Source organism: Vulpes vulpes, chromosome 8 (assembly GCF_048418805.1).
Source record: "Vulpes vulpes isolate BD-2025 chromosome 8, VulVul3, whole genome shotgun sequence".
In the NCBI taxonomy this organism is placed as follows: domain Eukaryota; kingdom Metazoa; phylum Chordata; class Mammalia; order Carnivora; family Canidae; genus Vulpes; species Vulpes vulpes.
Window position 1 is genome coordinate 110,966,744 of NC_132787.1, and position 17,648 is coordinate 110,984,391.

The 17,648-nt window shown below is 55.5% G+C and overlaps 1 protein-coding gene across 50 annotated transcripts in view; it reads left to right on the forward strand.

The window, feature by feature from the left end:
• Window positions 1-17,648, forward strand: part of MYT1L (myelin transcription factor 1 like) — a 409,061-nt gene that overhangs the window by 348,363 nt on the left and 43,050 nt on the right. For all 50 annotated transcript variants that reach the window (XM_072767848.1, XM_072767862.1, XM_072767844.1 and 47 more), the window contains one exon: window positions 123-191. In XM_072767848.1, the coding sequence (XP_072623949.1) occupies window positions 123-191 (69 nt within the window). The remainder of the gene's footprint in view (window positions 1-122; window positions 192-17,648) is intronic.

Here is a 17,648-nt window from a genome sequence, read left to right on the forward strand (position 1 = left end):
CAGCACTTGCCCCATCGCTTTTCTGCATTAAACTTTTTAGTTTCAATTTTATGTTGTGTTTGTCCGGGAGCGTCAGCTGGCGGGAGCGGCTACTCACCTGACTCTTCTGGCCTGTCTTACAGTCTATCGGGCTGCCCCCTCGCCGACAAAAGCATTCGAAGCATGCTGGCCACCAGCTCACAAGAACTCAAGTAAGATTTCATGAAAATCGTTCTTTTAAGACTCTGTTCACCCAGTAGTCACAAAACGGTTGTGTCATATGTAAACAAAAGTGTCTTTAAAAAAACAAAAAACAAAAAAACAAAGCACCTGTGCACGCAGCGCCTCCACAGCACACACGACCGGGTCCTCGGGACGTTGGTCACCTTTCCGGACAGTCTCTCCGCCTCTTCCCTCTCATTTGTCTCTAGTGCTTTCATGCCATAGCTTCTCTATCCTGGATTTTCTAAGGCATAAGTAGCTTCCGTCCTGATACGCACGCACACGGAGGGGAGTTGGACATAGGTCCTCAGACTTAGGAAGCGACTGTAACCTAAACAGCGAAAAATTTATTTATTTTTTTTTAGAAGTCAGTAATTAACATAAGTATTTAAAGTATGGGCATTTAAATAGCACTAGTAAGAAAAAAGAAAAAAAGAAAAGAAAAACCTCACCACGATAATAGCTACCTCCCTACGTACGCTGTGGTCGTAGTTGCAAACTCTAGGTCACAGGTCACGATGACTGCCGCACTCATGGGCACACCAGGCACGGCCCGGCACTCAGACACACCTCCCTCCAGCCACTGGCTCCCCTCCTCCCCATGCCTATAGCTTTGTATTTTAAGCATAAATCTGATCACTCACATTTATAGCACCAGACTGAGGCTTCTCTTCTTTGAACATACAGAACCACATGCAGCTCCCATGCAGGTCTTGGAAGGAGTCAGTCCCAGCCCTAGAAAGCGCCTGAAAGCCATCGGTGCTCTAGTCCGAGGAGGTGTAGGGCGCATGTCAGGGAAGAAGGGCGACACCTGAAAGACGTTTCATGACATAATGAGAACCAAGAGCCCCAAATAATGATTTTTTTAAAATTCCTGACATGCTATAAATATCATCATGTCCAACTTGCTCGGCTTCCGATTTTGTTTGGAAACTGCTTTGTTACCAATGAGGGAAAAATGCTCCTTCGAGACCCTGTTTGATTCCCTTCCCAAGGATTCCACCCCACATCCCATCCCGCTGCGATAGGCCAGGGCTGTCTCGGAGTCTAGGGCTCTGTTTCACATCATGTCATTTTTTACAGGATCCCTGTCCAAGGCCCTAGCGCCATAGATCACCTGCTCATGTTCAGTGACCTCCTGAACTAGCCCTTCCATCACAAGACTCTTGGCGTTTTCTTCATGGCGTGTACACACCCGGAGGGCATCCTCTTACTTAAAGTCTGTAGTGTCATCCACGCAGTGCCTAATGGACAAATAGCTTTTAGAACCTCAAAGCGGACAGACTTAGCAAGAACAACTCAACCCACTTTGTTAAGACATCTTTTTTCATGGCTTAAACCCATACTTCCCTCACGATCAAATGTGATTAACTGCACTTGGGACGTGGCCAACACATCAGACCATGGCAACTTTCCTTTGAATTTCTTGATGAGGAGCACTTTGCAAAAGTTTGGCATATGTCCAGTTCCAGCAGGCCAGCCGTCACCAAGACGTAGCCTTTGTGCAACTGGTATCTAGGACTGCTTCTAACTGGTTAGCATCTCAACACCCCCAGAGACCAGAGTAGTTTTCTGGGGGGTCTAGCTGTTGCCGGTGTTCATCCCTTGACTTTGGGCTTAGAAGTTGGTGTTGACTCGAAGTTCCAAGCAGAGCTGCCACTTCTCCGGTTCCAGCACTTTCTTCTTCTCTTCTTTCATCATCTTGGAAGATGGTGTGATGGTCCTCACCATCCACATCTTCAGCGGGAGGTGGTTGGCCTTCGCGTCCTCCAGGGCAGTGCTGGAGTGGTCCATTCTCTCCATCCTGCCTCTTCCTGGATGGGAGAACTTGTCTTCGGAGAGGGGTGGCCTTTTCCTAATCGTGGTTGATCTAAAAGCCATACTCATTTGTAAACTTGTCTTTGCAACAAGTCAATCCCGTTTTGATTGATCCTTTCTGAGAAATCTAGACTTGACCAATTTTCCGAAATGGTCCCTTTTTATTGGTGAAGCTACAGGTTCCAATTAAACGTCTGCTATTAAAAAGTCTGATATTTAAATGACTGCTTTTTACTTGATGATGAGTCTTTCTGAACGGAGGAAACCATAGATTACAACATTTGTTTTCCTTTAACCTCTTAATTGATGAGAACTCTCTATTTGTTGTTACCTTTAATCAGAGTCACGAAGGCCTTTTAGGTGGTTTTTCCTGCATGGGAGCATAGGTTGATCCCATAAAGATCTACAGCTGCTTTCTCTAGAATAGTCCCACGTGTGCCCTTCTCAGTAGATGCTTCTCGAGGTTTGGGCAATCCCTGCTGCAGCAGCCGCTCATGTGACAGAGTGAAATCACACTATTCGTTGTAGATGAACAATTTCGACTTCTTCGTAAGGACATATTAGACGGGGGGGGGGGGGGGGTCCCGGTAACCTCCAAAAAAAGTTCTCTATTGTGGAATTTCCTGGAAATATCCCTCTTGTCACATTTAACACTGGATTTTTATAGTGGGCCATTAACAGGACGTTCTTGATCACCGATAGATGAGTTGTGCCGGATAAAGTCTTGGTCTTGGATCCTCAACCCTCTTAAACTTCCTGAGATAACATTTTACTCTGATCTTACCCAGGGCAACACATTTGGGATGTTCTTAAAAAGAAGTGGATAATTTTATGCCTAACTATGTACAATATGTGAGCTGAAAATGTATTAAAATTCAGTGTGTACGTGAATACCATTCAAACTCCGGAGCTACCGCGTTCCTTGGTCCCTGGCCCATGTGGTGTAGACTACACCGTTCAGGGGCTCGGAGGGAAGCAGCAGGCAGGCCAGGAAAGCTGGCGCGGCGAGCAGACCAATCCGGGTTGATGTGCTGTGTGTCACACGCATGTCCTGTGAACCTTCCTCCCCCGCGCCCTGCGGGTCCGAGCGTGACACGCACTGAGGCCCCGGGGCCAGAGCCCTGCGGGTTGGGGGAGGCCCGGAGAGCGCCGCTCAGTTTAAAATGGTCTTTTGGGAAGACACTGTCTGCCCAACAAGAGCTGATTCTGAAGGGGGAGGTTTCTTCTCTAAAAATTCCGTTTGCTAAGGTGACCTGAAAGGAGCGACGGGAAAGAGCTTGCAAGTCACCTCCCAGGGTTGCCATCCTCTTTTTTTTTTTTTTTTTTTTTTTTATGAGAAACCGCGTCCTCCTGCCAGGAGCGCTCCTGCCTCCAGACATCACTGTAGACACGGGCATGATGTAGGTGCTTTAGCCATCTGAGGCTCCAATTTAAGCCAAATCAAAACCGATTTCAATCAGAGGCAATTAGCTCTAAAAACGGGCCCCCAAATTGGCTTCCATTTATACTTTGGTTGGCCAAATTTAGATACCTCTTTATTATTCGGATCTTTATCTCACGCAGCCCGGTTCCTGCCGCCAGTGAGCTCCGTGTGGAGCAGCAGAGGATGGCTCCACCTTTACTCCTTGGCCTTTGAACCTGGGTGTCGTTACCACGGGGGGGCCCTACGTGTTGGCTCTCTGCCCCTTGGAGGGCTCCCATGGACCCTGGAGCCTCGGGCATCTGTCCTGGGCACTCTCACCCGAGACACAGACGGCCTTTAGCGACATGTGCCCCAACACTCTTTTTTTTAACTTGGCTACATTTATTTAAATCAAAGAATTAAAAATTTTGACCTTGGGCCTCAATATGACTTTGCTCTAAAAGCTCCTTGTTTCTGGAATTTGCTAGGGCTTATTTTCGTAGGCAGTAGGAGGATTATTTACCAGGATCTCACGGAGCCGGCTCATCCGGCAGCTCCCGTTGTTCACCAAGCAGGAAGTTCACCCACTTTCACTGCACACCAGCTCTTAGACATAATCCTCATTTCTCTAATCTTTCGCCTTCACGCTTTACAATAGTAAATCCACAGGACTTGGTGAATTAGCGCTGCCCTCGACTCGGGCCGGGCTCCTTTAGCGGGGGGGCCCGCGTCCTTATCTGGAGGGGCGGCCACCGCTGAGTGAGCCCCGCTTCTGGGTGTCGGGAGGGGTGGCGGGGCTGTGGCCCTCCGCACTGGGGGCAGGCACGTCGCACGCCGTGTTCCCCTTCAAAGACTGCTCCCAGGACCCCTCGTTCCGGTTCTCAAATTCATTTTGTTGTGCACAGTCCCGGCGGCTGGGAACGCAGAGCGGGAGCTGGGATGCGTGTGGCCGGCGGGGGCAGGGCCGGGGGGCAGGAGCCCCCTACACCCCGCGGGGCACCCTGAGGAGCTGGGGTGTCCCACTCGGAGGGCGAGTGACAGTTTACAAGGGGCCTCTGCATGCGCCGCCTCCTCGGGGAGACGCGCAGGTGGGGTCAGGCTGTTTTCTGGGTGTGGACGCCGCGGGGTGGGTGGTTAGGTGGCTCAGCGTGGACCCACAGGCTGTGCGGGGCAGTGACACTCTCGGACGGACGCCTTCTCCCCTCGCCACAGCACCTGCCCAGATGGTAGCCGGGGGGGTGAGCCTCGGTGATGGAGGCTGGAAGGCGCTGGGCCGCCACAGCCAGACACACGGCCGCTCTCCCCTCCCGGTGCCCCCGGACGCGGCGTCTACACACAGAACAAGCCCAGGGCTGCTTGCCCCCCCCCCGGGCACCGCTACCCAGGGGACATCGTGTGTCCCCCAGGTCCCCCAGGGAGCCTACCTCAGCACATAGGCTGCAACAACCATAGAAGGTTCATGAGGCCCGCTCCGTAGCATGTTTTTAAAATATCCTAAGAAATACATCCTGTTGCACGTGGATTTTTTATTTTATTGTAATAAGTAGGACTGATGTAAAATAAGTGAAATATAAGAAACATAGGTAAGCACAGTAAAGCAAGACTTCTAAAATGAGTGTTTGAGGATGACTCCAGTCACATACAAGCACACAACACACACGGATGAACACACGGATGAACACACCCACGGATGGACACATGGATAAACACACATAGGGATGGATTCCCACATGGATGTGCACACAGATGAACGCACACAGATGAACACACATGGTGAGCACACATGGATGGACATGCACACGGATGAACACACAGACTGAACATGCACATGGGTGAACACACATGGGTATACACACAGGGATGAACACACAGATGAACGGACATGGATGAACATGCACACGGATAAACACACAAGTGAACACACATTTGGATGAACATGCACATGGATGGACACATGCATGGATGAACACCTGGATGAACACACCCATGGATGGACATACGGATAAACACACATAGGGGTGGATACCCACATAGATGTGCACACAGATGAATGCACATGGATGAACACGCATGGTGAGCACACACATGGATGAACAAACACATGGATGGACATGCACACGGATAGACACACATGGGTAAACACAGAGGTGAACACACATGGATGGACATGCACACGGATGAACACACGTGGTGACCACACATATGGGTGAACACAAAGACGACCACTCACATAAATGACAGGTCCAGGAAGCTGTGCTCCTCAGGTCCCGGCTCATGGAGACTCCCATCCGGGGAAGGGTCACCAGACCAGAAAGGCCTTTGCTTCCCTCTGTCTCTGGAGCCCTGACGCCGCCACCATCAGCACCGCAGGGTGGGCCTCGCTGGCCGCGTCCTCGGCTGCGGCCGCTCTAGCTCAGCCCCTGCCGTGAGCCCGTCCTCCTGGTGGTCAGCATTACACCCACATCATTAAGCGGGCGTGGCGTCTCCGGTGTTCAGACTCGGGGTCACATGTTAGCAACTTCACCTCACTGTGTCCACACGCAAACCAACCGGGAGCAAAAGCAAAAGAAACCTTCGGCGTCCCACCCACTTGATAACGTGATCCGTGCATTCCAGAAGCACCCGTGGGGCTCCCCAGTGCCAGGTGACCCTCAGGGCGGGTGGTCTGCGCTTGGGCCGTTTACGTCTCAGTGTCTTTCGGGTTTGGTGCACGTTACAGAAAAATTCAGAGTAAAAAATCAGGCTGAGGGCATCCGAGGGAGGTGTGGGGTGAGGTTTAACCACCTAGACACCCTGTTTTTCTAAGTTCCTTGTGCAAAATACACTAAAGAGCCGAGTCTGTCCCGTCAGGGGTGAGCACGGTAAAGCCCTCTGGGCCTCGAGGTCCCGGTCCCTGAAATGGGACGGTCCCGGGAGCAGACACAGAGTAGACGTTCAGTAACATGCACACACAGGAACCCCGTGGCCCTATCATGTCGGAGTTTATGGATTAACCAGAGCTCAGAGGAGGACGTACCCGTGAATCGGATGCTTCCTCAATGACTTTGTATCCATGACTTTTTCTGATGTCCCAGAAATAAGGACTTTCATTCACCCCAACTCAGCAAGCCTCCAGCTTTGGAGGACTTCACGCACCCTTGAACTCAAACAGGAAACGGCGCCGCGGTCACGCTGGTCAGGAGGTCTGGGGAGCCCCTCGGCCCCCGCATGTGCGCGCCCCTTCCTCGCTGGCCCAGCTGTGTGTGTATTCTGCAGCCCGTCGCCCCACGCCGGTCTGTGCCCACACTTGGTGCTCACCCGCAGCCGCGGACGGGGCCACCCAGACACCCCCTGGGACTCTGGATGGAAGCTCGAACTGTGACATCTCCGGGGAACCACAAGCCCTGCTAGTTCATTCAGTCGCTTGTTGCTTGTCCTCGCCGTCCGTCCTCAAGGAACTCAGGGTATCTTTTAACACAGACCAAAAAGATCAGAGAAAGCGTCGCATCCAGAGCAGGGGGGTGGGGGGTGAAGGGAAGGCACAGGCGGTCGGCGCGGGGCCAGCAGGGAGGGCGCGGGGCCAGCAGGCAGGGTTTTGGGGTCTCGGGGTCTCGGGGCCTGGGCTCGCTCGGAGGCCCGGCTCAGGCAACGGGCCTAACTGTGGGCAGCAAAGCCCGCTCCTCGCCAGCGACTGGGGGGCTTGCTGTGTGGCTCACCGGCCACCGGCCTGGTCTGTGGTCCTCCCGGCTACGCTTGCTGTGTTGTGGCTTCGGGCTGTGCTGTGCTTGACCAGAGTCGGGACCCCCGCATCCTTCCCGGGGTGGGGACCCTAATGTGCGAGGTCATCACAACTGACTTTGAGGGTTTTATGCCTTTTATTGTCACAAACCCGGGGTGGGGGGCGGGGAGGGTGGGTATCTTTAAATCCAGAATGAGGCCCTAGGAAGAGGTTCCCTATGAAATTTTTCTTAGCATTCATTCCCCCATCTTGAAATGACATTTAATCAGACCTCAGAAAGCATGAGCGATACTGCTTATTTCCGAACAAAGAGTAATTTGTCATCTAATCAACGATAAAATACAAATTATTCAAAAATTATCCTTTGAAAAAAATGTATGCTTTTTACCTCCGGATTAGAATTACTTCTCTTTATAAAATACGCAGCGTATTTGGTGCATATGAACAGAGAAAAACAATATTCTCCTTGCAATTCTTAACATTGCAGTTTTAAAGGTATTTAAAATATATTTGCAAATATATGTGTGTGTAATATATGTTACAATGTGCTCACACGCGTAGGTTGTGAGTGTCTGCGTCTGTCGTCGTCTGCGAGGCGAGGCCGGGGTTGGAACCTGGGCGTGTTTCCTTTACGAAGACACTGAACCCTCTGAGTCTTCATCGTATGTTATATCTGGTTAAATTTGGCCTCTTGTAATTATTGGGAATTTGGCTCCGTTTTCTTCTCCTCCCTGGCTCCCCGGGGGAGATTCAGAGTGAGGACTCCCCCCAGCATCACCCCCAGACCCTGAGCTGCGCGAGAAGCCAGCTTCTTCGGGGAAAACCCCTGGCTGGGAAAGACTGGGTTACATCAGCCTTTAATTGTAAATTTGAGGTTTTATTTCAGCAAACACTTCACTAATTTATAGTTCCCTAGAGCAAAATGAACAAAATTGGAAATAAAGTAGATGTTCCCTTCGGGAAATTATTGACAGGGATTTGGGAGGGCGTGTTTTTTTTTTTTTCTTTCCCCGGCAATTTCAGGAGACAGAACCACTCTCTGTGGTTTCCCTCCTGCTTGGGGACAGGCTCCGAAGGGCTGGCGGGGCCTCGAGGCGGACCAGGGAGCGGAACCGCTCGCAACCTCACCTGTCCGAGCCTTTATTCCAAAATGTGGGCTGTGATCTTCCAGGAGCGACAGTTCGTAGGAAATCACACCTCGTCCCTCGTGTTCTTCTGTTGTGGTTTCACAGGAGGAGCCAAGTGCCTGGTGCGAGTGAAATCCGTGTCGTGGTCTGTGTCGTCTCCAGGCTCTACAGGCGCTTCTGTACCGCGGTTAGGGAACAGAGCCCCGCGGTCTGGCTTCAAAGAGGGTCCGTGAATATGGGAAGAAATCCCGTATCAAGACAGGAGAAATCCCAGGTTTATCTGATTCTTTTAGGGGAGAGAAAAAAAAAAGCGTTCAGTGCGAATAGTTTCTAATAATCAAAATGGAAGTGTAATTTGGCCTCACGGAATGAGTGTCACGGGGCCGTGCAGCAGAACTCGCTGGGGCAGCGGAAACGCGCGAGACCCGCAACGGCCAGCTCGGCAGCCGCAGCCCCCCGCGCCCCTGCGGCCGGGAAATGGGCTCTCGGGGCGCTCCCTGTGCTGGTTCTAACTGGAGCGGTCACGGGGGCCCAGTGGACGTCCCTCTCGGACAGCGCCGCGTACAGCCCCCAGCTCCTTTATATATATTTTTTACTTTATCCTTTATCCTAATAAACACTCAGGAATATCTTATTCCTACAACTAAAAAGCTTTTTTTTTTCTTTTTTTTTTTTTAGCATCTGGTCAACATTCTTGTTTCATTTTTAAGCCATAGGCAAGTGGGGCGATCTTTTTAAATTTACATACTGACCTCTTTTTTTTGGAATCTAATGCCATGTGTAGATCGATTAAGGCTAAATACGACACAAATTTCGCAGGACACCTATTTCCAGAATGGAGTAGGACCTGCAAGCTGCACGGACCCCGCTGCTGGGGATCATTAGAGTAACATTCATTCTCAGGCAGGAGAAAGTCTGTCATGGTTATTTTAAAAATATATTCAACTTTATTACTTTCAAACTTGTACAGAAACTCAAATTTGATTAAGCAGGTGTTATCAAAGAGAGGTCCTTAGGCCACCTTCTTTAGGGACTAAATAAACCTGGCTTATAATTAGCACGTGCATTATTAATACTTGGGGCTTTAAAGTTGTTAGAAGCCTGTTTGCCATTAGTATCTTAAATATTTCTCTTTCAACTCTGCTTATGCCGTTAATGAGCCTGCCTATAGAGGAGAGCTCGCCACGCGCAGGTGAGCCTCGGCCCTTCCCTGGCCCCAATTATCGTCAGCGTCTGCTTTCGGGGGACGTCGTTATAATGCACTTGCCGCGATCCAGGACACAAGTAGGCGACTTGTTCCAGCCAATCTTCACTGTCCAGGCCGACAGAGAGCCCCCACCTCTGCTCTCACGCCCGGGTGCCTGGGGCCACGGGCCCTGGGTGTGGGGGTCCCTGCGTGGGTGTGGGGATGCCTGTCTCCCACTCCCACGGTGTGTACTCCCCATCGTCTCCCTCTGTGGTCACGTACTGGGGCTACTTATGACGTACTTTTTTTTTTTAAAGATTTTATTTTATTTATTCATGAGAGACACAGAGCGAGAGAGGCTGAGACCCAGGCAGAGGAGAAGCAGGCTCCATGCAGGGAGCCCGACGTGGGACTCGATCCCGGGTCTCCAGAATCAAGCCCCAGGCTGCAGGCAGCGCTAAACCGCTGCACCACCGGGGCTGCCCTATGACATACTTTCATTCCATTAAGATAAAAATACAGGGGACGCATGAAATCACCTCCTACTGGAACGTGGGTGCCCTTTTATCTAAGAGGGGAGGAGTGTGCTCTTAACAAGACAGAGAATTTCCTAACTATGAGCCCCCAAACCTGAAAGAGGAAAGAAAAGAAATAGGACTTGTCCTCCTGGTCTCCACTGCTCGTATGAGCCACAGTCTACCTGGGATCTTGAAGCCTGATGTTTGCTTGACATGTGGGTTGGATACTCTTATTTTAACAGCTGCACGGTGCTGCTGGGGTGGGAGGCCTTTGTGCAGCTTCCGTCCCACAAGCAAAAAGGAACCACAGTGACCCCGGCCCCGGGAACCCAGGCCTCGGAAGCATGCAGGCCTCACCAGGGTGCCGTCCCCCTGGGGCTGGGACCTGGGCGACCTGGGCAGACCCCTCACAGAGCCACCACCGCCGTAAGTGGATCGAAGAGGGAAAGTGCTTGCAAAGCCTGACGACACAGGCCACGTGCATGCAGTCTGTTTTGTAGACGGTAACGCAGGGACTCTTCTCTAAGCTTTAAAAAATGGCAACAGGCAAAGGTGCTCTGCTGTTCGCCGTGATTTGCATGTAAGCTCCTGCTGCGTGGACCACAGCTCTGGTCTCCCGCACGTGGCCCCAAACCAAGTCCCGGTGCCCCTCCATGGCTGGCCCCCGGGGCAACAGGGTGAGCACGGCCCCCGCACACTTAGAGGGACGCCGGGGGCGGGGGGTCAGGGCAGGAGCAGAGGAGGAAGCTGAGCAGCTGCAGGGGTCAGACCCTACGAGGGCGCAAGGGACCCCGCAGGACACTGGGGTCCCTCCTGACGGGGTCTGACACATGCTTCCAGTCACTGCACCTGGCATGTGGGGACCGCTTGCAGCATGGCCCCAGCAGCAGGGGGCAGGCGGGAGGTCCCGATGGCGGCCTGGGCTGGAGAGCACGGAGGGGACGAGAACAGCCAGATCCCGGGTGTCTCGGCAGCAGGGCAGTCGGCTTCACGGGAGGAACAGGACATGGGCCGAGGGCGTGAGCCTGGGCGAGAGACCCGCCCAAAGGCGCCCAGGGGCTGCCCTCTCCTAAAACGGGGGACGAGTCTCAGGGGACAGTCGGGCGTGCCCGGTGGGAAGCGTGTCTGAGCCGCCCACCCGGCGTCCATGCGGGGTGTGCAGAGTCGCGTGTCCGTGGGGCGACGGGGAGGCAGGGCCGGAGCTCCTCCTCGGAGGGACGGCGTGGAAGCCTCAAGGCCGCAGGAGCGAGTACGGCCTCCAGGAGCGAGTGCGGACAAAGAAAAAGGACAGCCCTGCTCAGCCCGCCTGCAATGGGGCCGCAGCCCAGCGTCCGGGCGTGCACCTGCTCCAACAGTCGGCACAACGGGCCCCGATGCCCTGGTTGCCTCCCGGACGTGAGCGCCGCTGAGAGATGTGGCCCCGACGCTGGCGCAGAGCATCCCTGCCCTTGGGGAAAGCCTGCGAGGCACCCATAGCAGCAGCCCCTGCAACCCTCACCCACAGGTGCTTGCCCTGAACCTCAAAAACCACAACCATCCCCCTGACCTGCGAAGACAGCGTAAGGCCGTAGGGACCGAGACAGGATCCCAGCGATGTGTGCTCTGTAGGGCGTCACCACAGAGGCGGGACACCGCGGTCGGGCCCGCGTCCCTTTCCTGGACGGAATCCTCGGACGCGTCAGGCCGGGCTCGGGACGCATTGCTAGAAGGTCAAGAAACAGTTCAAAGGAGCATCTCTCCGTAAGGAGTCCGGGGCGGGAGGCGTCCACCGGCTGCTGCGAGGAGGGGCGCCCGGCTCCCCGCGAGTGCTGCCAGCTGCCTGGCCCCCGGGAGGGGCACCCGGAGCCGTGTCTCCACGGGGAAGCGCCCTGGTCTTACCTCTTACGGGAAGCAAAGGCCACCGTCATGGATCTGCGGACTCTTGCCCCCGGGGCTTCAGGGATGGAAATTGCATATTTCCTAATTCCTAAAATAATCATTTAAAAATACACCCACAGGTCATGGTACAAAAACCAGCCGACCCTGTGGCACAGGCACAGTCCCTGGGGAGGACCTTCCTGCCCTCCGCCGGGGCCCGCGGCGGCCAAGGTCAGCACTGCCCCAGGCCTCGGGCCGCTCCGTGGGGTCCTCCCACAGCGACCTCCCCACCACCCGCTGTGCGTCTCTGGTCGCCGCCGTCGTGATGATGAGACCAGATGCTCCTCGAGCACGTGACCCGGGTCCTCAGCCTGTGGCATCTGCGTACATGATTCCATGGAAGAGTCAGATTCATTTGCTTGCACGACACGACCCTGTCGGGAGCCCCCGAGTCTGAAGGAGGCTGTTGGGGGGTCACCATCGACCTGCGGGGTCCAGTCCGCCCCTTGGGAAGGGAGGCGGTGGGCGAGCTGGCCTGGAAGGAGCAGTTTGGACAGTCCCCAGCCCCAGGTGGGAAGGAGGCGGCGCCAACCTATCGTGGGGACGGAGAAGCGGCCCAGGCGCAGCATCAGTGGGCAACACCGCCATCTGGGTACCGGCCCGCGACGTGCTTGTGCGGCACGGAGGTGCAAACACGGCGGCAGGTGCAGGCGGCCCAGCGCGGGCCTTGCTCCGCCCAACACACGCCGCGTCCCCCACTCAGGACCGTCTGATGCACGAGCGCAGGACAGAGGGAGCACATGGCTCCGCGGCCGCACCTGACGGCCGAGCCTGGGGAGCAGCACCGGCCCGCTGTCCTGCTACGTCCACTTACATCGACTTACATCCACTTAAGCACATTTTAAACTCTTCTTGGAGCAAAACCTGGATTTTACATGTTTTCAAGACCCCGGGGCTGTTCGTGGAAGGAAAGGAGGCACATGCGGTCATGCAGGGCCCGGGTCTCTCTCCGGGGACCCCTGAGAGGCCGGCCCACCCTCCCCCTCTGCCGGGCAGCTGGTGGCTTCTCCGCGTCCCCGGAGCACATGCGGTGTCCCCGACACCCTCCTCGTCACAGGCCATCCCGCCCCCCACGCCCCAGACCGAGCGAGACTGCAGAGGGTAGACGGCTTCAGGCTGTTCGGTCAGGACTTCCCGCGGCCACGCGGCCCCCAGGACTCGCTCTTCTCCACACGGTCTCAGCGCCCGAGGAAGTAGGTATTTCTACGTGTTGGATTTTCTGCCTTTGCTTGTTTAAAATGCAACGTGTGATATCCTCAGCTTAGTTTTCCCGACTGAGCAAGGCCCCCGTGTGTGCAGTCCGGGCACCCCGAGACCCGCTGGGCAGGGGTCAGGTCACTCCCTGCCCATGCCTGCGCCCCCGGGACCGCGCCAGACTCGCCCTCCCCCCGGGAGCCTCTGAGAGCTCCTCATCCAACCCTTCATCCCTGTGATTCATCCTGGCCTCGCCGAGGGAGAGGGACTTGGCTCCACCGCACCTTCCCTACATCAGAACAGACCTGCAGCAGCAGGAAGCTTTGCCCTCTCCCCGGAGTTAGCTCTGTTTCTCCCCCTTTCGTGTCACGACGGTTCCTGCCGCTGAAGGATGCCTGTCTCTGGCTTTTAATTCCCCAGGGACATCAAATGGCATGAGTCACATAGGCTAGTAGAAATCCTTGAATTTGGGGGTTAATGTTTCATTGCAGGTATTTGGAATCTATTTGTATTCTTTAGAAAAAAAAATTTTTTAATGCAGTCGGGATGTTTCAGGTACGTTAACAGAGCCCCCTCAAGGACCTAGAGGCGGTTAATCTCTCTAAAAAAATAACCTGCGCAGGTGAGGAAGCCTCAGGACTTGGCCTCCTCCAACGTCTGGAGGGTGGGGAGGCTTCCGTGGCTCACTCCTGCCGCAGGAGCAGAGAGCAGGTGCAGCAGCGCTGACCGCCAGGCTTCCCGGCCCCGGACCCCAGCCGGGCCACCCAACACCGAGTCCCCTTGTGCGGGTGCTCCCCTCTCTGGGTCCATCTGCAAAGTGGGGCAATGCCGCATCCCCCTGCAGGTTCATTATGAGGATTAATGAGCTTGTGTTTGCCAAGTGCTCAGAATAGCACCTGGTGGCCAGAAAAATCGATGTGAGGATTTGTTAATGAGGAACAAGGTCTGAGGCCAGAGGGTGGCAGGCACCGGGGCGAGCCTGGCGGGTCACCCGGGGCTCCCGCCAGAAGGAGGCCGGGCGACCGGGAGGGGGAGGCGTGAAGCAGACAGGCAAACCCAATCAGCAGCGAAACTCTGACCCGATTCCAACACTGAATGAATGAAAGACAACTTCTCATGTGGGAAACTCCAACAACCAAGATCAAAATATTTCAAAGATAAAAGGATTCCATTTTCCTAATATGTCTCTCTCTCTCTCTCTCCCCTCTCGTCTAATATGGTACAATTTTAAAATACTTATATCAGACTTGCAAATCAGGCTTGCAATCACCCACCGAAAGTGTCCGTCAGCCCATCACGCGCGGCGCCTGGTCCCCGGCGACGGCTCCCACCCTCGCCTCCCCACCTTCCAGCACGAAACCATTTCCCAACTGGCATATTTTGATCGTCCTATTCTCTGTCGTTTCTTTCCTTTTCAAACTATCTTGAATTCCTGCTTCAGTTCTCTTGCCTTTTTTGGATGACATGTGTTTTAAGATGAGAACATAATAGAAACAGGCATTTTGTATTCAGTCGCACCGTGTGGGTCAGAGCAGTGCCGGCGCCGTTGAGCAACGCGCCCCGCTCTTCCCCGCGTCCCTAGAGCCAAGCCACCCCGGGCCCCCGACTTCTCAGGCCCCTGCCACACCAGCTCATATCTTGATGTTGGGTCCCCCGAGAGTTCGGGCGGCCCACGGCGGTGCCCACGTCACCCTGGCTGGCCACCTGTCCCACGCGCCGTGTGCAGAGCTGTCGTTTCCACCAACACCGCATCTCACACAAAAGCCATTTCGATTCCTCCCATTTCTATGTGTCGGGCGTGACCTTTAAGCTGGCTTCAGGGAGGTCCGGACGTTAGCTTCCTGCGGGCAGGAATGACGGTCTCGGCCTGAACAGAAGCCTTCGGGTGCAGAAGGGGAATGTCCTGTGCTGGCCCTTCGCCCACACCCGGTTCTCTGGACACAGTGTGTGTTCCTGCAGACGCTTCCTATATCCAGCACCAGGTCACCAAGGCCGGTGCACCCTCGGGCCAGGCGGCAGGGTGGCCGAGCCGAGAGACGCGCGAAAAGGGACGCAGGCCTCGGGTCGGGGGTTAGCATTTCAGACCCTTCCCCCTTCCTCGCTGCGCGGCTTCCAGCAAGTCGACCAGACTGCTGAATCCAGCCTCCTTATTTTAAAAGCAACAGTAGGATGTGCCGGCCTCACGGGACTTCCGTGGGGGTGGGGCAGAGCTGGGCGTCAGGACCCTCCTTCCACAAGCCTGGAAACGGGGGTCAGGCGCTGAGCAACCCTCCTGAACCTGCGGAGCAACTTCACCGCAGGCTGAGCCTAGAAGCCGATCTGCGGGGCCTGGCCGCGGCCCCTCCCGTCGCTCCCACGCACGCCCACACCGGGATTTCCAAACAGCTTCCCCCGGACAGCCTTCAGGTTGGAGAGTAAGCACCAAGGAGGACTCAGTCTAGACCTCGAAGCCATCGGATTCTTGGTTCGTCAGAATTATGGCTTTCTGGTGATGCTTCCTCACGCCCCTGGGGAGGAATGACCGCTTCTGGGAGCCGGGCCAGGCGCCGGGAGAGACCGTCCCGTCCGCAGGGACCCTGCTCTGCTGGCTTCTCTGGTACCCACGTCCTGCCCTGCGGAGACTTTGCCATGCGGGCAAAACGCACGGAGCGTCCCGTCAGCCGCACAGAGCGGCAGCAGGGCCAGGGCAGCGGGTGCGGTGCGGCCAGTGGAGAGGCGCTGACCCGCGGAAACCCCAGAAACAGGTTTCCACGCGCCCGAAACCGTTCCTGCGTGCGAGCCCCGGGGAGGGCCTGTGACTTGTGCACGGGAGGACTCAGCCTCCCAGCCGCTGTGCGCACAGGCAGGCTCCAACCCGCCTTCCACCGGAGGAACGATCCCGTCAACGCTGCTGGTGAGCAGAGGCGCTGACGAGCCCCTCGATGAGGACCCGCCTTCCGGACCACCCAGACGGGCGGCGCTGGGGCTCGTGGGGACGGGACCCGCCGGCCTCAGCAAGCATCTCAGGCTTAGGCCGGCGCCCGGGGCCAGGGGAAAAGATCGTGGCTTCATTGTTCCCCGAAATGTGTGCTTTGGCCCTGAGACAACTGAAGACCGAGGAAGGTTTGGGGCCGTCCCACGGGTCAGGCAAAGTGTCTCCGCCCCCCTCCCCGCCCCGTGGCACAGCAGCTGGCTCTTGGGGGCCCCGGGGGTCCGCAGACCCTGTGGGGCTGGTCCCTCTGGGGACCGTCGGGTGGCAGAGCTGCCGTGACCCCTCTGTGCCCACGGAGAGCAGAAGGAGAGGCCAGTCCCCCGGGTGGGGATGAGAGGCCGGAGGTGCCCCTGCCGCCGGCAGGAAGGGACGGAGAGCCCACGACCCTGGGATTCACTGCAGCTTTCTGGACGACTCGCTGGTCGCCTGTGGACCAGACCAGCTCCGTGAATGACCTTGGGCGTGGAGAAGGAGACCCCCGCGTCTGACGTCCTGGCCTGAGAAGACGCGACACGGGGGCTCGTCGGCCCTCCCAGCAGCCGATGTTACAGTCGAGGGGTGAAGGTTATTTATTTCCAATGTTCTTTACATGTAAAGCGCTGATTGGGTCAACGGCTCTATTCCTGATACAATAAATGAGACTCCTTGTGTCGGGATGAGGAGAACAGGCTCCACGGCCACACAGATTGATCCACATCCTGGTTCGGCCACTTACAAACCGGGTAGTCTGGACTAGTTAGCATGGACTAATTAGTGAGGACTAGTTTTAGCGTAGACTAGTTAGGCTGGACTAGGTAGCCTGGACTAGTTAGCCTAGGTCAGTTTTAGTCTGGACTAGTTAGCCTGAACTAGGTAGCCTGGACTAGTTTTAGTCTAGACTAATTGGCTTGTACTAGTTTTAGTGTGGACTAGTTAGCCCGGACTACATAGCCTGGACCAATTTTAGTCTGGACTAGTTGGCCTGGACTAGTTTTAGTGTGGACTGGTTAGTCTGAACTAGTAGCTTGGACTAGTTTTAGTCTGGAATAGTCTAAACTAGTTGGACTAGTTGGTCTGGACTGGTTGGCCTGGGCTAGTTGGTCTGAACTAGGTAGGCTGGACTAGTTGTAGTCTGGACTAGGTGGTCTGAACTAGGTAGCCTGGACTAGTTGCTTAGCTTTTTATGAAACCTGACCTTTTTGTCTCTACAACTGGGACAATCCGGTGCGTCTTCTCCGTCTCAGTGAGGACGACGCCAGAGCAGTCAGCGTGGAGGAGCTGCCGCTGGGCCCAGGGACTCGCACTGGTGTGACCACACCAGAGAGAAGGGACAGCGCCAAGTGCTGGCGGCCACTCACCACCCCCTGCCTGTGGGAGCTGAGGGCTGTCCCCTCGTCCCCGAGAGTCGGGCTCCTGTTGGAGCCTATGGGTGCTGGGCACACCGTCCTGCCCATCACACAGGCTGCAAGCACCCCCACGCACCCACAGGAGCACACACGTAGGCCCACATGCACCCCCATGTGCACACACGTACGCACACGTGGCCCCAGGTGCAGAATGTGCTAAGGCAGCACCGCTAGGGAGAGGGCTGGACGCAGAGCCAGCGCTGGTGACGCC